General features: G+C 51.4%; 1 protein-coding gene across 6 annotated transcripts in view; it reads right to left on the bottom strand.

Annotated features, from left to right (window-relative positions):
• Positions 1 to 23501, bottom strand: part of NPHP4 (nephrocystin 4) — a 111794-nt gene that overhangs the window by 66822 nt on the left and 21471 nt on the right. For 5 of the 6 annotated variants that reach the window (XM_025856316.2, XM_073903435.1, XM_073903438.1 and 2 more), the window contains exons 6-9: positions 21473 to 21628; positions 12170 to 12306; positions 10233 to 10414; positions 9454 to 9580 (exon numbers count right to left, since the gene is read on the bottom strand). In XM_025856316.2, the coding sequence (XP_025712101.1) occupies positions 9454 to 9580; positions 10233 to 10414; positions 12170 to 12306; positions 21473 to 21628 (602 nt within the window). Of the gene's footprint in view, positions 1 to 9453; positions 9581 to 10232; positions 10415 to 12169; positions 12307 to 21472; positions 21702 to 23501 lie in introns of all 6 variants that reach the window. The other variant, XM_073903439.1, reaches the window with a different exon arrangement.

Below are 23501 nucleotides of genomic sequence, written 5' to 3'. Positions count from 1 at the left end.
GACTTCGCTCACCGTCACTCACCATGATGCCACTTCGCCCCTCCGAGCAACAGACCCCAGAGCCTGACAACACCACTCCCGGCAAGGGTCACCCTCCCAGCCCTCGATCCAGCAAGCCCTTCTGGGCGTACCTTGAAGACAAGCCCCACAGTGCGAAGCGAGCAAGCACTCAGACGGCACCCCCACACGGTGTCCAACGGCAAGGCCCTGCAAACTGCCGAGCTATCCAAACGCAGGAAATCCGTGAACAGCTATGAGGCACGATGGAGCGCTTGCAGCCGGCAAAGGAGGGGGAAGTGCTCTGTGGCCAGCCCAGCGTGACAGCAGGGACACATGCGGAGTCAGCCCCCCTCGCGCTGAACAGGAGCCAAGAATACACACGCGTGTGCACTTGCACACACACGCAGCAGCCCGGGAGCGACAGCGCCGGTTCCCGCCCAGGGTAAGGCAGCGGAAGGGACACAGAGGGAGCGATGCTCTTCTGAAACCACTTCTTGGTAGAATTTTTACTTTTTAAAAGCATATTAGTGTCCTACACATTCAAAAAATAAAACTAAGTCACTAAGGATGGGAAGGGAAATACCCACAAACCTGAAGGCAGACAGAAACAGGAGGGCCCTCTGTGGCTCGAGTGAGCAGCATGGCCACCCGGCAGGGCAAGGCCAAGCGGCTCTGAACTCCGGCTGGTAGGCCGTCTCTCTCGAAGGAGCAACCCTGCGCAGGGGCCAGTGGTGCGGCTGGCCTCTCCCTGAGGAAGGAGGCAGGGCACCATGGGGAAGGAGGCTCAGAGCGCCCTGCCAGATGGCCCAGGGTCGGCAAGAATTCCAGTCCTAAGCCGAGTCTGTGCACGCTGTGTGTACGCGTGTGTGCACGCATGTGTGCGTATGTGTGCATGTGTGTTTCCATGGTGAGTTTCCCAGCTCTGGCCACTGAAATCAGAGCTGGGAAACCCCCAGATCTGGACGCAGACACATCCCATTTAAAAAGAACCAGGGCTGGGGTGCCTGGGTGACTCAGGCGGTTGAGCGACCAACTCTTGATTTTAGCTCAGGTCATGATCTGGGGGTCCCAGGATGTGGCCCACATCGGGCTCCGTGCTCAGCAGGAAACCTGCTGGAGATTCTCTCCCTCTGCCCCTCCTCCCACCTCTCTCTCTCAAATAAATAAATCTTTTTTAAAAATTAAAAAATAAAAATAATAAAAAGAACCAGGGCTCATCAAAAACAAGGGCAGTCTGAGAAAGTGTCACAGTCCAAAGGCACGCAAGTCCAAAGACATGATGACTACATGACGTGTGGCATCCCAGGTGGGGTCCTGGAACAGGAAAGGGCTTTAGGAAAGGAAATTCAAATAAAGCATGGACTGAGGTTGGTAATAATATATTAATACTGGTTGTGATAAATGTACCATCGTAATGAGGCTAATAATAGCAGAACTGGGGACAGGTGTGTAGGATCTCTGTATTATCTACACAGTTTTTCTGTAAATCTAAAACTTTTCTAAAAGAAAAATTTTATTGAGAAAAAGGCAGGGGTGGGAAACCACAGCTCCTCACAGAAATGGCTGATTTCAGGGCTGGAACGGGGAAGATGTAAGATGAGCCTGGGGCTTCTTGTTCTGCCAGAATGTAAGAAATCGCTCAGGAAGCAGAACACAATAGAGGAGGTCATAAGGACGCAGCCTGAAGGGACTGTGGGCGGCTCTGGGGCAATCCAAGCACTAGAATAACCAGGGATGGGGGGGGGGTTGGTTTTTTTTTAAAGGTGTCCTTGAGTCCATCCCAATGTGAAGCTGGAAATCCACACTCTGTGAGAGGCAGCAACAGATGTCAACTCCAGAGGACAATGAGATAAGGGGCTTAAAGGGTCTCCCCACAGACTGCTTCTTAGCTACAACAACAAAACCAGTAACGGTCCAGTGGGGACATCACACAACACCTGACCAGTGATCAAAACTAAGCAGGCCAAAACCGTGGAAAGAGCCCAGATGCCCATCGACAGATGAACGGATACAGAAGAGGTGGTATATGTACACAATGGAATATTATGCAGCCATCAAAAGGAATGAGATCTTGCCATTTGCAACGACGTGGATGGAACTGGAGGGTGTTATGCTGAGTGAAATAAGTCAATCAGAGAAAGACATATATCACATGACCTCACTGATATGAGGAATTCTTAATCTCAGGAAACACACTGAGTGTTACTGGAGTGGTTGGGGGTGGGCGGAATGGGGTGGCTGGGTGATAGACATTGGGGAGGGTATGTGCTACGGTGAGCGCTGTGAATTGTGCAAGACTGTTGAATCACAGATCTGTACTTCTGCGACAAATGATGCAACATATGTTAAGAAAAAAGAAAAAGAAGAAAATAGCAGGAGGGGAAGAATGAGGGGGAGTAAGTCAGAGGGGGAGACGAACCATGAGAGACGATGGACTCTGAAAAACAAACTGAGGGTTCTAGAGGGGAGGGGGGTGGGGGGATGGGTTAGCCTGGTGATGGGTATTGAGGAGGGCACGTTCTGCATGGAGCACTGGGTGTTATGAACAAACAATGAATCATGGAACACTGCACCAAAAACTAATGATGTAATATATGGTGATTAATATAACAATAAAAAAATTAAAAAAAAAAAAAAAAACTAAGCAGGCCAACGAAGCCAGAGGGACAGCACGCACCTCTGACGTGGGTCCCTGAGGGACACACCCACCCCACTGCAGTGTTCCAGCAGAGATGCAGACACTGACTCCATCAGGAGGATACATCACCAAATCCAACATGAGGAACACGCACTTTAAAGCATTTCTACCAAAATCTATAAAGAACTTATCAAAAAACCCAAAAAACAAATAATCCAGTCAAGAAATGGGCAAAAGACATGAACAGACATTTCTTTTACAGAGAGGATTAGCATGGCCCCTGCGCAAGAATGAACAGACATTTCTGCAAAGAAGACATCCAAATGGCCAACAGGCACATGAAAAAGTGCTCAACATCACTCGGCATCAGGGAAATCCAAATCAAAACCTCAATGAGATACCACCTCACACCAGTCAGAATGGCTAAAATTAACAAGTCAGGAAACGACAGATGTGGGCAGGGATGCGGAGAAAGGGGAACCCTCCTACACTGTTGGTGGGAATGCAGGCTGGTGCAGCCACTCTGGAAAACAGTATGGAGGTTCCTCAAGAAGATGGAAATAGAGCTACCCTACAACCCAACAATTGCACTACTGGGTATTTACCCCAAAGATACAAATGCAGTGATCCAAAGGGGCACCTGCACCCTAATGTTTATAGCAGCAATGTCCACATTAGCCAAACTATGGAAAGAGCCCAGATGTCCATCGACAGAGGAACGGATAAAGAAGAGGTGGTATATATATACAATGGAATATTACTCAGCCACCAAAAAGGATGAATATCTACCATCTGCATCGACATGGATGGAACTAAAGGGTATTATGCTAAGCGAAATAAGTCAGTCAGAGAAAGACAATTACCATATGATCTCACTCATGTGGAATTTAAGAAACAAAACAGAGGATCATAGGGGAAGGGAGAGAAAAAACAAGATGAAATCAGAGAGGGAGACAAACCCTAAGAGACTCTTAATCTCAGGAAACAAACAGGGTGGCTGGAGGGGAGGTGGGTGGGTGGATGGGGTAACTGGGTGATGGGCATGAAGGAGGGCACGTGATGTAATGAGCACTGGGTGTTATATAAGACTGATGAATCACTGACCTCTACATCTAAAAAATTAGAAATAAAAGTCTCCAAAAGGAGGGAAACTGTCCTATAAAAATAAAATCAGGAATGCCAAAGAAAGGCTGCGGAGCTGCTCCAGATCAGAGGAGACCCTGGAGGCAGGAACCCTACCACCACACACCCTGCACTGGAGAGAGATGCCACCAAGGACATGCCAGGTCACCAGCAGGCCTGGACTACAGCAGAGATTACGGCCCGACTCGGTGCTGAGCCAGGCAGGCTGCTGTCTGCGTCCACAGAAGGGCACCCCACCTTCAGAAATGCACAAGGAAGCGTTTGGGGTCAGGGGCCGTGATGTCTGCAATCATTCCCAGAGAGTTCACACGCATGCACGCGCGCATGCACACACACACACGCACACACACACACACAGGACAGGAGGGAGGAGGAAACGGGCAAGCAAGCAGAGATAAAGCAAGTGCGGCCGGCGTGAACAGGTGAATCTGGGTAGGAGTAGACCAGTATTCCTAGTATTTTTGTAATTTGTCTGTAAGTTTAAAATCAGGTCCAAATAAATTTTAAAGAAATTATATAAAGTCCTACTATGCCTTTTGTTTTTTCAAGAACAATGTTAAGAATATGAAAAGGCAAGTGACAGACCACAGAAGAATATTCATAATCTACATATCTGATGCAAGATTTATAGCAAAAATATATAAAAGAAACTCCCATCTACTCACAATCCAAAACAATGGCCTGGCTGCTTCATGAAGGAAGAGTAGGGATGGCCAACAAACACAGAACACATACTCACCCCTGGTCATCAAGGAAAGGCAAATTAAAACCACATTCACGCCCACGAGAAAGGCTGCCGTTAAAGACAGTCGAAACCAGAAGCTGGTGAGGATGCGGAGCAGCTGTCCTCAAACAGTGCTGGAGCAAACACTTTGGGGAAACAGGCACTGCTCGGAAAGGTAACGTGTATCTACCTCGGACCCGGAACTCGGTCCCACGGCACTCAGCAACAAGAAATGAAAACGTGTGTCCATAAAGATTTGCCCAAGAATGCTTAGAACAGCTTGATTTATTAGCTGGAAAAGCTAGAAAAGCCCACCAAAAGTAAGATGAAAATAAATTTGCAAACCACATTATCTGATAAAAGGTTAACATCCAGAACACGGAGAGAACTCCTGAACCCTGCAACAAAACAACAAACCACCTGACTCAAAAACAGGCCAAGGACCCGAAGAGACACCTCCCCAGCAAAGATACAGGCCAACAAGCACAAAAAAGATGCTCAGCGTCACTGACCATCAGGGAAATGCAAATCAAAACCACAGGGAGACACCACCTCACACCCATTCACACAACTGTTAGCAGAAAACCAACCAGCAAGTGCTGGTGAGGATGCGGCAGAACCAGAACCCTCGCGCACTGTTGGTGGGAAAGTAAAACGGCGCAGCCACTGTGGAAAACAGTGTGGGGTTCCTCAGAAAACTACAAAGAGAATTTCCACACAATCCAGTAATTCTGCTTCTGGTATACGCCCAGGAGAACTGAGTGGAGGGTCTTGAAGAGATATGTGTATACACGTGTCCATGTTAGCATTATTCACAACGTCTGGAATGTGGAAACCACCCAAGCCCATCAACAACAGATGGCTGGATATGAAAAACGCGGAATACGCGGGATATCCATTCTTCAGCCGTGAGAAGGAAGGAAATTCTCCAATACGCCACAGCGTGGGTGCGCCGGGAAGACATAATTCCGAGTGAGAGAAACCGGCCAGGAAAGGACAAATACTCTATGATTTTACAAGACTTGAATTCTGGGGATGGACAGAGGTGAGAGCCGCACAGCAAACATGAATGCGCTTGATGTCACCGAACTACACGCTTAAAAACCGTTAAGATGGGAAAGTTTGTGTTATGTGTACTGTTACGAGAAAAAAAAAGACATTAAAAAAAAAAAAGTAAGTCAGAATGCCACTGAACTATACACTTTAAAACTGTTTTAGGCCTTCTGAAACTTCTTAGTAAAATATTTTTGAAAAAGACAAACCAAAAACAATTTTCAGAAAGCGAGTGAGTTGATATCTTACCTAAAGCCGTAAGGGGAGCCCAACATTCAGGACAAAATGGAAGACTCGGCAGCAGACCCCTCTCCGTCAGCAACCACCGGCGCACAGTGGGCACTCAGCCCTGCCTGCTCTCGGGAAACTGAGGGCAGAGCCCGGGCTCAGCGGGTGGAAAGGTGGCGTATGGAGGGCAGCATGCTCCAGGGGACAAGCCAGGTTATCCTGAAAGACTTCCACAAAACCCTCAAGACATCTATATTTCCAAGTTCTAAACGTTTAAATGTACATCATTTTCAGAATAAATCAAGGCATGATACTCATGTGCCAAATACAGAACATCAAAATATTCAGCTCTGAGGAGTCCCAGGCACCTGGCAAGCACTCCAATCTTTGTTATATGGACTTGTTTTGTCCAAAGAACACTAGAAAATACATAAATGATAAATTAGCTAATGTTAACCTTCTAGAGATTTGGAAGTTATTTTGCTATGTGACTCCACAAAAAGGACTGTTTTGACCCCTGGCAGCCCCCAGGGGATGTGCACTTATTCTCACATAAAAATGCAGAAGACTCTGGGTGTGGTTGTTTTCACAGCTACCTTCACTCTGTGTCACTCTTACGATCTAGGGAGTCCGCTTCATCAGCACTAACCATCAGCAAACACCAATGGAGCCGGCACCTCTGCCGCTTCCAGTGTTTCTAAAGGGGCCGCCTAATGCGGGCGCACTGTCCCCACGTACTCTAATTCCCAGAAGGGAAGAAGTGCTTCCGTTGGCTCTTCACAGCCAACCCAAAGATGAATTACAAAGGGCTTTACTAAAGCCCTGGCTAACTAAAAGATGCAAAAACTTCACAACAGATTACCTACCAATAAAGAGCGTGTCTTCTCAAAACAGTCTTTCTAGTTTGTTGTTAATGACTACCAAAATACTCGGGACCCAAAACCTTCTCTCAGACTCAGGTGACCGGGTGTAAACTGGATACGCTTGCAGCCGAATGGTTTCTCCCCATTTACCGCTTAAAGGCGGCCAGCCTCACAAAGGGCCTCAGGAGTCTGAGGCTTCTGGCTCCTGGTCCGAAGCGTGGGCGACATGGGCCCGTTCTGTTTCTTCAAGTGTTAGGAATAAAAGAACACAAGACATAAGGAACACATCTTGAGAACAGGTCTCGGCACCATGGCCGCCCCCCTTGTGCGGAAGACTTGGTTCAGAAATCATTTTCCAAAGAGAATTTCGTTTATGTTTTTGGCTCTTCTACTTCTGATTCTGTAAAGTACTTGAGGAACGTGCGCGCAGGCTGACTGGACATTGAGTGATGCAGTGTTTCGGGTGTGATGACGGTACTGCAGCAGCCCCCTCGCTCGGAGACACGTACAGACCGTTCACAGAGGCAACGACGGGCTGTCAAGGACCGAGCGACATGGGCCGAGAGGGGCGCGGCCGGGCACCCCGCCGGGTCCAACACAGGCTTCTCTCTCCCTTCATATTTGAAATTTTCCAAAACAAAAAGGTTAAAAGAAGAAAAGTCATACGTGCCACAAGGTTCACAGTAATCTAAGCAGACGATGACTGGAATTTGCTTGGAAATACATCAGAACAGGTTGTGGGAGATGGTATGGACAAAACAGGATTGTGCATGCAGTTGGCAACCGCTGAGCTACCTGGTTCATTTTACTATGCGGTCTGCCTCAGTTTACGTTTGGAGTGTCCATCGTACGAAGCTCTCACACAGGGAAAGAAAGGGAGAAAGACTTGCAGGTGGGATGCAAGTGAAGAGCGCGCTCCACGACTGCCCGCAGAGGGATCCAGGGCCTGCTGGCTGTGGCCTGTCCGCCCCCACAACCCGGGTACGCCCCCACTGACACACGGACACTCCCAGGGAAGGACGAGGGCTGGCAACACCCCTGTGCCCTCCCCTCCAACATGGAGACCTGTCCGACTCAGGCCTGCCCCCCGGTCGTGTGGCCCCCCGCTGCTCCACGCACATGGCAGACAGGGACCTGGGACCGGCCCAGGACCCCCCTTTACAGACTGCGCTGAAGAAAGCACAGCTGATGGCCGTACAACGGAATCCAATACTGTGTTTAGGAGAAACCTCTGCACCCCCGGGAACCGATGAGCTATTACACACCGCGCCCCAAAGGCTCCGTGAAGCAGGAACACATGGTAAAACCACCGGCGCTGGTTAAGCATTTCAGGGAAGAGTTAAATAATAACAAAGTGTCACGTGAGACACATCAGTTTCTGCGTACAGACTCTGTAATCGCAAGCAAACTGTAATTTAACATTCTGTAGGGAACACTCTCTACACGTACGCGAGACGCGGAGGGCACCAGGCCCAAGGGCCACTTGGCTGGCTCCCTCCATGTCTCCTTCCGAGGAGCAGTGCCGGGTGGGCCAGCCCCGAAGCCCCTCCCTCCTGGCAGAGTCCCCGACCCAAGCCCCGGGGTGCCCACCCCACGCAGCCAGGCACACTCACACACAGTTGCATTCCAGCTGCAATTTCTGGTAATAAATAAAGAAAAGCAGAGCCGGGAACAACAGCTTAATTAAAACGATGGTGACAGTGTGTTCAGCCATAATCAGAACACCTGCCTCTAGATCTGTTCACCTGGTCAGGACTCTGAATTACACCGACCTGAGGTGCAGACAGCAGAGAGCAGATGAGAAAATGAAACAGCACCCCCACTCGGCACCCCCTTCCCCTTCCTAAGGCTCACCCCAAAACCATTCTCAGTCCTGGTCCTCCATCAGCGGCGCAGCAACACTGGCCGACCGACTGCCACGGAAGATGCCTTGTCATCCTTTTATTTTTAATTTACATGTTAAACTGACATTTGCTTTTTCAAACAGAAAACCGAATCTTACGTATAGCATGATTTGAGTTTTCCAAAGAATCTCCATCAGTGATGTAAATGATGTCTATACACTGAACCCTAACACGGGGCTGAGGGACACCAACCCCCGCACAGTCAAAAGCCTGCGTGTAACTTCTGAGTCCTCCAAAAACGTCACTACTAACAGCCTACAGTTGACCAGAAGCCTGACCAGTAACAGGAACAGTTAACCCATATTTTGTATGCGGTTTGTATTATATGCTCTATTCTTACAGTAAAGTCAGCCAGAGGAAAGAAAATGTCATTAAGAAAATCGTAAGAAAAAAAATATACTTAAAGTACTGTATTTACAAAAAAATCTTTTTTGGTTGTAAGTGGACCCACGCAGTTCAAACCTGTGTTGCTCGCGGGTCAACTGTATTTCTTCCATCTGAACCTTAGAGACACTTGGTTATGATACAGACACACAAAGTTCACTGTGAGAAAACATTTATCACTTGTGCAGATTCAAGCTTTACTGTACTTAATATCATATGAAAAATACATTAGAGTAGACTCATTTTTCACAATAATTATCGATTTGATATTTGTGAATTAAGGCTATTATGCATGCCTGTTGAACTACTGATTACCATCCGCCAGCAGAACATTTTATTACCATACAGACGGGAAATGACTAACAAAGCTATCACTGGCAAGAGGCAATTTCTATGATCCCACGCTACACCTGTTATCCACACTGCCGATGATCAATAATTACACTGCTTTAACAGAAACAACATCGGTGGCGACTCTGTTTATCCTCAGGGCACGGAGGCCCGGGCCCTTCTCACCTTGCCGTCCGCTCCGGAAGGGCTGTTGAACACATACTCCAGCTGAAAGACGATGGCAAACGCAGGGTGACGGGCCATCTCAGGCAGTCGGAGGCGGCTTCTCAAAACCAGAGCCTGGTTTCCAGAGCTGGGTCAAGAACACAGAGCAGTGGCGGGTTAGGCAGTGACGGCAAGTGCCCCCAGCGATGCCGCTGACTCTGCTGTGTGTCTGGCCCCCAAGGGAGCTCCCAAACCCGAGCCTTTCTAGGTGCCTCAATCAACACTCGTTCCAAATCGCCAGAGCTTATGTCAGGAGGACGGACAATACGGCCAGGTCTCCAGGGAGGCTCATCCTCCAGGGCCAGCCTCTGCCCAGCTTCGCACGTGGCACCCCTCGGAGGGGTCTCTGATTCTGACTTGGGAATACAGGACTGAACAGAACAGCAGAACTTCCTGCCTGCTGGTTCTCCACTGTATGAGACACCGATCGCAGGCCCAGTGGGAGGAAAGTATGCCAGGGTCCCCTCAGACCCTAAGCAGCCACAGCTGGAGGCACCTGTCATGCTAACTCCAGAACTGTCACAGCACAAATCAGGATTTTTCCAACCAGACAATACCGAGGTCTGCTCCTAATGGGTATAAGCCAGCGAGAGGAAACAAAGGCACCAGGGGAGAAGCCCAGGCAGACGAGTGTACACTTCACACGCAAAAACAGCTCCATTTCGTTTTGATCCCCGCTTATGTGCACCCTCGTACCTCCCAATTCCACGGGGCCACACCTCACACCCTGGGGAGAGTACCTGGCCTTCGAGGAGGAGCCAACTTTCCTGCTGAAACTGGCAGAGCGCGTCAAGGCCACGTCCATCTCGGGCACCAGCACCACCACCTGCGGCCTCTGCACGAAGCCCAGACCATTGTGCACGCCCACGCACAGGCGGCGCTCCAAGATCTCCAGCGCGCTGCCATCTAGTGGAATGCCCCCCTAGGAAAGCACACGTCACCCAGAGTAAGTCCCTGGGCAGAAGGGCAGAAGCTCCCAAGGGAGAGGCAAGCAGAGAAGAAACTGTAACAGCCATCTCAGGCATACACTTCTCAGGGCAATACACGCCGACACACCCTCCCCCTGGAAGACCAAACTCTTGTTCAGGTTTCCATGGCTGAGCTCAATTCTCAAGATGCAGCAGATGAGCAACAGGGGACCCGGGGCCCCAGAGTGCAGGAGCCCACGGCCCCCAAGGTGCCTCTGCCCTCCAGTGCCTCAGACACTGGAGGCTTAGAGCCAAAGAGGCAGCAGGGAGAGGGAGCATATTTATGCAGTAAGTCATAAACCAATAAACACGGAATCTGCCCCAAAGTGATCGCTGGATATTAAAGTGTTTCATCTTAAGAAAAAAATGTACAGGGACTTTAACAAATGAGCAAGGACAGTCCTCCAGGCGATTACTGTTTATTAAATTATGTGATTGTGGCAAAATGATTCCTGAATCTTCAAGTTTTCTTCATTGCCCATTAATCAAGCTGAACAGACCTAAATTCAGCCTATTAGTCTCTGAGTAATGAAAACAGAGTGATGGAGGTAACGGAGTAGCTACCAGTTGGATAGGAACAAAAATACAAATTAGTAAAAATACATAATAAAGTGATCTTTATGGGAATACATAAAATTCAACAATGATAGTCCTAAAGCATCTGTGTTTCTATTTCACACGAGACATCATATGGAACTACCTTATCAAAAATGGGTAGGGAGCAAAAAAAAGTCCATCTCATCGATGCGTGCGTGTGTGCGTGTAGGTGTGTGTGTGCGCGCATATGTGTAACTAAGACCTTGCTCACTTCAAAGACTGCTAGGATGGGTACCTACTGATGGAACCACTCATTGTCACGACTGAGAGTTACTAAAGGCCTGCAATGGGCTGATACTGATGCACTTTGGGTGCAACGGTGAACCCAACCATGACCCTGTCCTCCTGGTACAAATACTCCACAGAGGGACTGATAATAGAGCAATGAACAGGTAAGGAAACCAGGTGCTCTCGGAGAGAGTCAAGCACCTGGAGAAAGGAAGCAGGGTGACACACAGACAGAGCCTGGTGGAGGAAGGGGCCCCGGCCTCAGCAGCACACTCAGGTGGCTGTCAGGTCGGTCGGGTTTGCCCTGAGACCTGAAGCCTGAGCGGAGCCACTCAAGGGTCCAGACACAGAACATACAGGAAAGTGAGCTACCTGTCCAAAGGCCAAGTGGGGACAAGCTGTGGCCTGTGACAGCCAGGAGTTTATGGCAATGTGCCACACAGGCAGGCAGAACTGGACGCTGTGACGGGGGCCCCTTCACGGAAACCGGGTCTGCTGGGGTAAAATGACTAAGACTTCTACTTCTAGTCATGTCCTTGGAATGAGCCTAATGTCTTTGAGACATTTTGAGACAAAATGCAGACTGTTTTATTGGTTTCCCTATGCTCATTTGGTGATTTAATTTACTTTTAAATGAAGACTGTTCTAAAATATAACAAAACTAATGTTAGGGTATCGAGGGAACAAAACCCGCGTCACACCAAAGTTAAGACAAAGGGCTAGACGTCTCTCGCAAGCCACCAGAAGAGGAAGCAGGCAGGACCGCGTCACCGGGGGCTGGACGGTCCACCCTGGCGGTATCAGTGGCCGGCAGCTTCCCCACCTCTGCCCTGCCCCACCCGCATCTCCACATTCAGAGTAAGTTCTGCGACATAAGACAGTACCTCCCGGAAGTGATCGCTGATAAGGAGTTCCAGAAGCTCCTCCTCAAACTTCTCAAGGGAAGGATACAGCGTGAAGAATAAATCATCCAAGTACCACGTGACAGACTTCTGAAGGCGAGGCTTTCGGAGGGCGTCCCCTGAAACAACAAGGGGGCTCATGGAAGGTATCCATGGGGACAGGACCATCAGAAGCATCCAGGGGCTCTCACCCACCGAGGTCCAGGCCGTGGTGCTAGGCCCTCCAGGAAGAGAAGAGACCACAGGCACAGAATTCAGACCGAAGGCTGAATCAGAACCCACCTCCGTTCACAACGAGACGCCAAGCTGATTAAACAAGCCCCGGTTTCATTTACAGCCCGATTCCTCCCCCAACCCTCCTCCAGGAACACATTTTATAATTCAGCAATCCAAAGAACACAGATTATAGAATGCAGGGTAACATCTGTTCCTATCAGCTTGGTTTCCCTTTATCACTGACTTCCTCTGTAGCAAGAACACAGCCAATGATGCCATTTCTTATTTTTGTACGTTTACCTTGAACCATTTGGAAACATGCAGAAATACTCAAGAGCACATTAAGCCAACAAGCAAAAACACCGTCTGGACTGACACCACAAGAGAAAAGTCCCCATCCTGGGGGGAGTTGGGGGGGAGCAGCCCCGACTGAAAGCTCCATGAGGACAGAAGGGGACGGTGGCTCCTGGCACACAGCTCAGTGCCCAGCGCAGAGCAGGTGCATCAACACTCGGCTGTGAGGGGTGCTGTCAGGTCTGCACAGGGCCCTCCCCACCAGGCTCCGGCGCCAAGGCAGGACAAAGGCCAAGCCAACCGCCTCCCCGCGAGCACACAACCCGCAGGCTCTGCCCTCCTATCCCCATCACTGCTCTGCTGTCCTCTGTCTCTCCCCAAGCTTTTACACATAAGAATTAAGGTACAAAATCTTAGACTTTAAGAGCGGATTCCGAAGTTAGAGAAAGGAAAGAATTGGCGTGAGACTCGGCGCAGAGGGAGCGGCAGTGAGAGCCATAGGTCATTCTGTCGGGAGGTAAGCCTGCAGCCAGAGGCGCTTCTGACTTTGCCTCTGCGTGCACCAAGACCCCTAAAAACACCCTCTGCCACCTTCTGCCCCACTAATTCCACGTTTTGAAGCTATTCAGCAAAATTAATCAAACGTGGAGGCAAAACATCATGTGCAAGAATACTCATTAAACATTATTTATAATCGAAAAAATAAGAAACAACAAAATGCTCACCAATAGGGGAATGTTGAGCCAATTACTGTGCCTCCTCATAAAATGAGAACAAAACCCATATTGTCAGAGATTATTTAATGACTGAAAAAGAATCATAATATTGTAGGTGAAAACAATACACATAACACTGTGTGTTAGATCATTTAATGCCAATTTTATTTGAAAACCTATGCATTTACATGTATGCAAGGATATGTATGGGAAGTAATCACAGATGACTTTATTTCCTTCTTTATGGTTTTCCACACCTTCCCCATCACAAATATGCGTTAGATTCTGCATAGTTCACAAATATGCATATGCCTCTAAGAAATTTTGCACATTCCTTTCTGAATTTAAAAAGAAGTGTTTAAGCTGCTCCATGGATGAATCAGAGCCCACGCAAAATGCAGGTATAGTTACTCACCACGGCCAAAAGTTCAATGTCACAGCCCAAATGTCCATCAAGAGACGAACGGGTAAGAAAAATGTGGTCAATCCACACAGAGAATGTTAGCCTTAAAAAGGGAGGAAATTCTGGCACCTGGATGGACCTTGAGGACATTGTGCTCAGTGACATGAGACAGTCACAAAAAGGGCAAATACTGGACAGTTCCACTCACAAGAAGTACTTAAAGCGGTAAAATCAGAGGCAGAAAGTGGAAGGGTGGGCAGCAGGGGTGGGGGACAGGGACAGGGAGCGAGCGTCTCCCAGGGCAGAGCTGCAGTTCTGCACGATGAGGCGTGTGGAGGTGGATGGTGACGACGGCTGCACAGTGGTGTGAATGCCCTTCCTGCCCCCGCTGCACGGTTTAAATGGTTAAAACAATAAATGTCACGCTACAGCTATGTTACCACAGTGTTTCTTTAAAGAACAGAAACACACAAGTCCAACCTTCCATGAAATGGTCCAGCAAGGGTCCAAGGCCTGTCCTGACTTAAGACCTTCCACCAGAGGAGGAGGAGAGAAGAGGTAAGAGACGGAGCTAAAGCCGGGCGCGTCCCCCCCAGGAGCGTCCCCCCCGGGCTCGAAGGAGCCACAAGCCGCAGCTGCAGGACCACCGGCCCTGGCACCAGGGTCTCCCCGCCCACGGGCCCACGGGCCACCCAGCAGTTTGGGGACTGCTCACGGGGGATTCCAGAAAAGAAGAGGCAGGGCAGCATGACCCTCTGGACACAGAGAAGGAAGGAGCGGGGACTGTCATCCGCAGGAAGAAGACAGCCTGGCCCACACGACCGCCTGCGGGGGAGGGCTGAGGACTCTTCCCCGGCAGGCGGGAAGGAACCGCGTGTCCTGAAACAAGGGAGGACACCGAGGTGGTCACGTGCACTCTGGGGCCAGGATCTGGGGGCCAACCCCAGTTTCTAAACCTCGGTCTCCTCGGCTGTGGAAGCCAGGATGGTGCTGCAGCGACAGAGCTAATACCATCCACGGTGTGCTCCATAAAGCGGCCACGAACACAGAGTCACACATACACACACACATCTCACCAGACTAATCCTAAACCCTCAGCACGGCTCATCCCTGTACATTCTATTCTCTTTATTTTACAAGAGAATCGGGGCTCAGACGTGCTAAGTGATGTGCCCCAGGCCGCCCCACTCACAGGAATGAGCGTGAGGGAGACTCACATGTTTAAGCTGCTGAGCACATGTCCACGAAACCAGGAAAAGCACTGTGAGAACTTCAGGGAGTGAGTGGATTCGCGAATACAGAATCCATGAGTAGCAAGGACGGGACGTGCTGGGAGCAGTGGACTCAGGCAGGGCTTGGGGCGCCGGCTGATGCCAGCCCTCAGAGAGACGGGGGCGGCAGCAGAGACAGACAGACAGACTTGCACATGTGCTGGGACCACAGCCCATCCCACAGGGAACCTACCCGCCCTCACCAATCAGCCGTATACAGAAACTAAAACCGTGGTGGGCAAAGGCCATTTCCCAGACCGATTTCCCTTGGGGATGAGTCCGTCTGGTTCCACAGCTCAAGGGGCAACAGTGCAGGAACAGGAGCCAGACCGGGAGTCCGGAAGGTGGCGGAGCCCAGTGCCTCTGGAAGAGGCCCAGTCCGGGCAGGAAGCAGGCTCTGCACAGCGCCCCCATGATAAGGTGGCCCCAGGCCCAGAGCCATTAGCAGTAACAAAGAGTCACGACCCTGGTCTCACAGACAGGTGAGAAGTGAGTCCCACACACAGAAGTCAGACAGGGAGAGGAAAGACAGTTTTTCCACCAGAAGACGAGACCGAGGAGCCACATCTGCGCTGGGTAGAAGCGTCCGGATCCTGAGGGGTCCAAGAGGCAGGGCAGGACTGGGTGGCATCCGGCGGCTTTCTCCAGGCCATGTCCTGTGAGAGGCACAGGCTCTGGAGAATGGCCTCCCGAGCAGAAAGGCGGCCACAGGGTGGCCACGGCAGGGGACAGTATCCCGTGAAGAAAGAACAACAGGTCCTGGGGCTCAGCGCTTCCTAAGTTCTCGGCACTGAGCTTCACCAGCCCATTCCTCTGCTCCCCAAATGCATCTCCAGGGGCAGGTCCCAAGAATGTCCCCATTTTACGCAGAGCCTCTCCCCTGACCACTCCCACATCCCCCTCAGAGCAGCTTCACCATCTGAAGTGTCACCCCGTTCATTCCACCACCCAACCTCAGCGGCCAGGGCTAACGGAACCTCGGCAGAGCTGACCACCAGGGGGGACTCCTGGCCCTCATGCTCTGCGACTGGGGCTAGCTTTCCCATGTTTGTTGCCAAGCCTGTGGATGGGAATGCAATCCCCAGAAACAGCACTGCTCCTACAGGAAACTGGACCCCCTTCCCTCGGGGACCCCCACACATGCACTGCTGAGAAAATGGGGTTTACAGGCACAGAACAGGCAAGAACTCCCTGTAGTGACATCCTCTAGGGAAGTGCTCAGAAACACCCCCAGAGGAGACGAACCATGAGAGAGGACGGACTCTGAAAAACAAACTGAGGGTTCTAGAGGGGAGGGCGTGGGGGGATGGGTTAGCCTGGGGGATGGGTATTCAAGAGGGCACGTTCTGCGTGGAGCACTGGGTGTTATGCACAAACAATGAATCATGGAACACTACATCAAAAACTAATGATGTAATATATGGTGATTAACATAACAATAAAAAATTTTAAAAAAGCATTAAAAAAAAAAAGAAGCACCCCCCCAGAGGCCCAACGAGCCCCCCCACGAGGTCCTAACAGGGTCCCACAGCCTTCCCGGGATGCAACTCTCCTGGAAGGGCATTTGATTCATCAGAACGCACCTCACCCGACAAACAGCATTGTAAGAGGGACAACCGAATGAGATGAGGTTGACGGCGCCCCAGGCAAGAGTCCTCGAAAGGAGTCTGAGCGTTTCTAAAACCCCTGTTGCCTTTGATGGCTGTGTGGGAGGACACATCCGCCCTTGCTTCAGTCCATCCAAGATATGAACGCTCCACTAAGAGTCCCGCACTATGCCCTCTCCCAGGCTCGGGGCGGCACACGCAGATCCACAGATGAATCACAGACAAACCCAAGGATGGATGAACCCGTTTAGGGATATAAGGCATAAGCCAAACCTGGAGCAGTGCTTTGCTCTGGGGCGGTTCCCTGGGGAGTGAGTCTGGAAGGGAGGACTTTCCTTGAAAATTACCTTTGTCAGGTTACACCTGGAGCTCACACAGGGCGGGCACCAGCTCTGCTCCTGCCACCCCACCACCACCCCTGCCTACCCGCAACCCGCGCCCACATGGGCCAATCCAGAAGGTGAATCCCGGCAAGGACCCGAGTGGCCCCGGGGAGCCTGAGAGATGCGCCCCACAGCCGCTGAGGTGCTTGGATGCTGTCCGACCTGTAACAGCAGGCCGGCGTGGGGGAAGCAGCATTTCCAAGGAGCACCTCAGGGGACTCCTGGGCAGCGACTCGGGAGGACCACATGGGACACCAACCAGAACAGGCCACTATGGGGCAGACCAGTGGACACACAGTTCCGACAAAACACTTCTCCAGACAGCTCTGCCGAGCTCTGGTTTAACAGATGAGGAAGCAGGGCCTGGACCCAGTGCCCGGCCCAGGATGGGAGGGCTGATGGCAAAGGCCGCTTCAGGGGCACGTCCACATGAGTGGGCCTGCAGGATGGAGCAGCCACTCGGTTAAACCAAATGAAGGGACCCCAGGGGGAGGCAGCAAGGAGGGAAGGGTGGGGGACGCACGTCACTGAGGTGGGTGTTCAAACCACAAAGAAGAGGTCAGAGTGAAGCGAGTCTGCAGGTCAGGGAAGAAACTCATCGAAGGCTCCGTGTGAGGAGGATGGTCATGGAGGACAGACACAAGGACAGCAGCCTTTCTCTGCCTCTCTGCCGGGCACACGCCGCTGCCAGCCACGGTTCCGGGGACTCCCCCTGAAGCACCGCAGCCATCCAAACCATGGATGGCGGCCTGTGGACACGGGCACAGAAGACCGAGCTTCCATTCAGGTCTCCCCGGAGGCCATGCCCACTCCCAGACGCTGCCAGTCCACAGTTCACTCCCACCAAGCCCCCGGCGGGGGGCTGTGGCCAAGTGTTCCGGCCGCTTCAGATGCCTGTATGGTGTCGGCAGGCTTGGGGGAGCGTGAGGTCCTCCGCTTTCCTCCAGCACTAGCAGCCCTGTGAGGAAGTGGGCCCAGGACCCCTACACCCCCCTGAGCATCTACCCAGGAAGCCTCCCCTGGCACTCCATTCAGTCCTGGCACTGGCCCCTGGCCTTCAGGTCCAGTTCTAGAAAACGGGCTTCCCACTCATATTTACGACTAAGTTTTCAATGCATTCAGCTACTTTATGCAAAGCTCTGTGCCTGCTCCAACGCAGGATGAGCGATCTGAGCCTTCTCCCAAACGAGAGAAATCTTCCTGGTCCCGATCCCCCCAGACCACCCCACACAATGACAGAGGCAGCAGCACGCCACCGGGCACATGACTGGCACGCAGATCTGTGGCCACGAGAGCGGGCCAAGGAGCCCCAGCATGGAGAGTTGCTCTAAGCAGGGCACGGGGCTCTCCTTGCAAGAAGCAGCTTCAGGAGCATGTGAGCAATTACCCTGGTGCTGACACAGCCGTCCAGGCCTGTCAAACCGAAGCAAGTAAAAAGGTCAGAACCAAGCGAGGAAGAGAAGACCACATTAGGGAGGCTGCATGGATTTCCTGGCTGCAGGAAGAGATGATGGACCTGTTAATCTGGACCGATTCGGAGAGCTTCCCTCTAAGAGCCGCTCGAGGACAAAGGCCTGCCTTCCTTCTGGGGAGTGACAGGGAACCGCCAAGAGGGGCCACAGCTAGGACCGGTCATTTCCAGTCACTCCCGGGTTGAAAATTACTCTTCAAAAGTCAGTCCTCACACAGATGAGTCAAAGTAGGGGGTGGGGGGGAGGCTGGTGACGTGTCGATGTCCGTATCCTGGCCGTGACCTTGCATTACAATTTGGGGGAAACTGGGCAAAGGACACACAGAGTCTCTAGGCATTATTTATTAAAACCACATGAGAATCTAGAGTGACCTCGATAAAAATTTCAGTTAAAAACAACTCAATCCTCCTGTATGGTGGCATTTTACAAATGAACAAATATCCATGTCCCCATACGGCCCCAAAATAAAATCAGACCCTCTGCAAACTGCAAGTGAAATCCACGGCCCCTGCCTTGGCCCTTTCAGGGCTATAAAATATTATTCAGCAGAGAAACCCTTTTCCAAGAGTGAGTCACAAAAGCCTGAAAGCCTGGGCAGGATTTATAACACAGACAGCAGGCCCAGTGCGAGCCATAGATCAGCCTGGCGAGCCGCAAGTCAGGGGAAGACAGAGCAAAATGGGTTTCTTCTCTCAGATGGTCACCGGGGGACTTGGTGAGAAGCTGCGTTCCCATCGTCTCTTCCCGAGAAGAGGGAGTGCGCTCCCGCCCGCTGAAGTCAGCGCTCGCCGGCCCAAGCACGTCACGGCTCTACTCCCAGGGTCCCTGGTCATTAGCTTTTAAACAACATAAACTGTTATCAGGGTTGCAATTTCTCAGACACTGCCTGCATCCAGTAAGTGTCCAGTGACCAACAGGCCGCTCCACTGGGGGCGGGGGGGGGACAGGAAGCCACCAGGATTCAGACTGCTTCTGAAGACATGATCTTTAAGGGTGAGGCGCTGGAATCAATGCCCTGGTCTGTACCTGGCCCCTTTGATTCCCCAGACCGACATAAGATACAAGAGCAAACTCGGGGCCCTCGGAGCTGCCCTTCTGGCTCCAGTAGTGACCCTGAAGCAGCCCACAGACGAGCTACGGTACTTCCAGGTTTGATCTGCAGCTCTACCGACCCCACTGGCAAGTCACAGAATGATGGACAAACCTCAGGCCCCAACCACTGTCTGCCCACCCAGAAGCCCAGGTCAGAAAGACTTCCGGAAGCTGACTTGAAAGCAGGTGCACACCTAGGATCTGGACATCAGCACGTAGCACAGCAGTACTTAGGGGGCCGAGGTCTCAGCACCAGATGCAAGGTTGTCATTTTGGTTTCAATGTCAATGGCGATGACCATGCAGCATTCTGTCTCCCTGTCTGACCCCTCCTTCCCTCGCAAGAGGGCACAGGCAAATGACCGAGGGGGAGAAGACTTCCCATGTGGGGCTGTGGTGGGGGGGGGGTGGAGCTTCGTAAGCCACGGCAGATCCGAAGCTGGGACCCCTCCTCGGACTTGTCCTGTTCATCGTTAACTTATCCTTTCTCGTGTATCATCATCTCCACTCAGGAACACTGGTGAAACAGTGACCTCGTGATAGTGACAACCACCGCAGGCCCATCCCAGAAATTCCCGGATTCAGGTAACAATGTCTGCATCCCAGCATGGACCAGAACTCCAAGTCATATGCAAGGACGCTGTTACTGAAAACATTCTCATACTGGAGCTGAGCTACCTCTTTTCTTTGGGGTCTTGAGTGTTTCTGTTCTAAGTCATACCCACACCCAATCCTGCTCTCCCCAGAACAGAACAGGGAGGGAGCCCACCCCAGACGAGAGGTTCCAGCAAAGCCAGTGGGAAAGGACTGGTGAGGCCCCTTCTCCTGGATTCCTCAGGTCAGACAAAAAGCCTCCGAAAGGGCCCAGAGGGAGCGTGAGGCCCAGGTCAAGACCTGTCAGCAGGCCTGAGAGCAGAGCACACCTCTGCGGTGACCTCCGGGCGGTGAAGGCGTTGTCCCTAACCCACCGCTGGAGAACCTAGTTCTAAAACACACCAAGACAGAGCCATGAGGCTTGCACGTGGACTTCAGTTTTCAAACATAAGTCACCGCACACCCACGTTCATAGCAGCGTTACGCACGACAGCCGAAAGGCAGAACCACCCGAGTGTCCGTGGACAGGCAAGTGGATAAAGATGTGGTCCAGGATGGACCTTGAGGACATGGGGCCGAGTGCAACAAGCCAGTCCCAGGAGGGGCAATACTGAGGAGGGGCCCGGAGAGTCACATTCACAGAGACGGGAAGCAGGATGGTGGTGGCCGGGGGCTGGGGAGCGGATGTGGGGGCTGTTATTTAGGGGGGACAGAGTTTCAGTCTGCGGACATGAGAAAGCTCTGGAGGTGGATGGTGGTGATGGTTGTACAAGAGGTGAAAGTACTTGCTGCCACTGAACTGCACACTTACAAATGATTAAAATAGTAAATTTATGTTCTATTTCACCACAATTTAAAAATAACAGTAATCAAGCCCCTGATATGGTCCAGTAAGGCTGAGAACTAGCAACAGTGGTTTTCCTGACCTTGGTCATAAAGACATGAACTATTTGTCTTACAAAAGCATTTCCCAAGAGAAGGAAACAGAAGTGACTTGAGGGATGTGAGACACTGCTCAGAAGGGACTACAAAGAGAGATGGCATCGCCCTGCTCCTCTCCCTTCCCCTCCCCTCCCCTCCTCCCCCTCTGCCCCTCCCACCACCACCCCTACCAGGCTGTTTGCTGAGGGTGCCTAGCCATGCCCAGCCCACCTCCCACCACAGAGCCTGATCCCTGCAAGGTCTGAGCATCAAATAGTGCAGACTCACCAAACGGAGAGAGACAGAGCAGCCCTTACCCTTCTCTCTGTGAGCTGGAAGGAGGCCGGGTATGTGCTGCAGACCAGACACCAGAAGGTTCTCGGGAAGAAGGTGGAACACAGGCTCCAGGAGCGGGTGGGGCCTCAGGACATACTGCAGGCTACAGCTCTCAAGCAGGGTCATGTGTCTGTTTTCTGGGGGAGAAAACACCTATGTACAGCTGGAACCAAAGGCCCTCTCGGTCAAACCAGCCAATAAACTGAGCATCTAAGAAAGAAACACCACAAACAGGAAATGTATTTTTCCATGGAGAAAGGGGAATTGTTCTGTTAGTTCAGCCCAAAAAGCAAAAAAGAATCAATCCTTAGTAACTCTGCTAAAACTGCAGTGACAGAGATACTTGTTTTTAATGCAACTTAACAAAATCTCTCCTGCTCACCTCCCCCCCCACCACCCCCGAGTGGTGAAGTCCAGGCACTGCCTGCTCCCCATCATCGGGTGGGGCTAGAAGGCACCTGGGCCCCAGCCGGCCTCCGTCTCCCACGGGGCAGCAGGACTAGGCCCTGGGGGCAGCATCCTCTGAGACAGAGCCCTGCCCTCAAGGACACACGCTCTGCTGGGGCACCCAAGACACAAACACACCAATACCCATAGCACAAGGGAGAACGGGATCGAACCCCCGGAAAGGTGCGGATAGCGGACAGTGAGCTAGGGAGAAGTGGATGAGGGAGAGCATCCTGGAGAAAGCAGCAGCTGAGAAAGGCCCAGACACAGAGCTCCGGAAGGTGGAGGGAACAGCACCCACAGAAACTGGGGTACAAGAGGCAGAGCCCAGAATCACAGGGCCCTGGGGTTCAGAGGGACCAGGGACATGCGCTCTACTCATCCCCACCAAAGAGTCTTGCTTGGGCTTGATTTCTTCCACTGACAGGAGCCTCACCACCTCCTGAGGCAAACTACGTGATTTCATGATAAAAGAACTAAATATGACCTACTGCATTCATTAGAAAAAGAAATTAATGAAAACTATGTTTTTCATACCTAACCACTACAAACATGTAGTCTGCTTACTTTAAAATTTTAAATGCCCTGAAAGGCCCCCTCCCATGTGGCTGGTTGGCAAACAGGAGAAATGTTACAAACTAGCCCCCAGGCCCAGCACCGCAGCTTCTGGGAGTTCAACCCACAGCTGCGTGGGCACAGGTGCAAATGGGCCGCCGTCCACACCAGCACGGCTGTGCGAAGAAGGGGGGGCTTTCTAGGCACCTAGAGGAGACCTTCTCTAAGGTAAACCATTCACGGAAAAATAAGAGCTGGACATGCACCTCTGCTCCTGTCCCAGTACAAAGACCCCCAGGGTCCAGGAGGCTGAGAGAGGCCACCTGAGGTGCAGGGGAGGGAGCAGAGCGGTGGGGGAGGAGGCCTCAATGAACCTTTCCATGCTTTTTTATGTTATTTTAATTCTGAATCATGTGAATGTATTGCCCATTCAGGCAAGAAATGCATACATTTCTGGAAATGCCCATGAGGAGGTGGGCTACCAGCCACGCGGCCCCTCCTCAGGCACTCCCACACCACACAACCTTCCCATGCTGCCCCAGGACAAGGTGTTGGTTGTGTACATCCTTCAAAAGGTTCTGATCCAGGGGCACCTGGCTGGCTCAGTCGATGGAGCATGTGACTCTTGATCTCAAGGTCATGAGTTCAAGCCCCACGTTGGGTGTGAAGCCTACTTAATATAAAATAAGAAATTAAAAAAAAAAAGTCCTGATCCTAAGGATGCCCCAGGACACAAAATGCTGGCAAAGTAATGATTAGACTCAACTGAGAAATAACCTAAGAGCCAATCTTTATCAGTAAAATTAAGCTTCAGACTAATCCCTCCTCTACTGTGAAATTTTCACCAAATTCAGCAGGCAGTGGAAGGGATGGGGTTGGCTTGATTTTTAACTCAGACCATGGGGCATACTCAAAATTCCCATCACAGAATCCAGGCAACAACTCAAAGACACAGAAAGTCACCCTCCCAAACAGATCCAGCTCCAACCACTGGACCCCCCCCCCACC

Source organism: Callorhinus ursinus, unplaced genomic scaffold (assembly GCF_003265705.2).
Source record: "Callorhinus ursinus isolate GAN/ISIS: 27379988/994484 unplaced genomic scaffold, GSC_fseal_2.0 scaffold18, whole genome shotgun sequence".
Lineage (NCBI taxonomy): Eukaryota > Metazoa > Chordata > Mammalia > Carnivora > Otariidae > Callorhinus > Callorhinus ursinus.
Note: the sequence above shows the minus strand (reverse complement) of the source record. Positions and strands in the feature narration are given on the sequence as shown.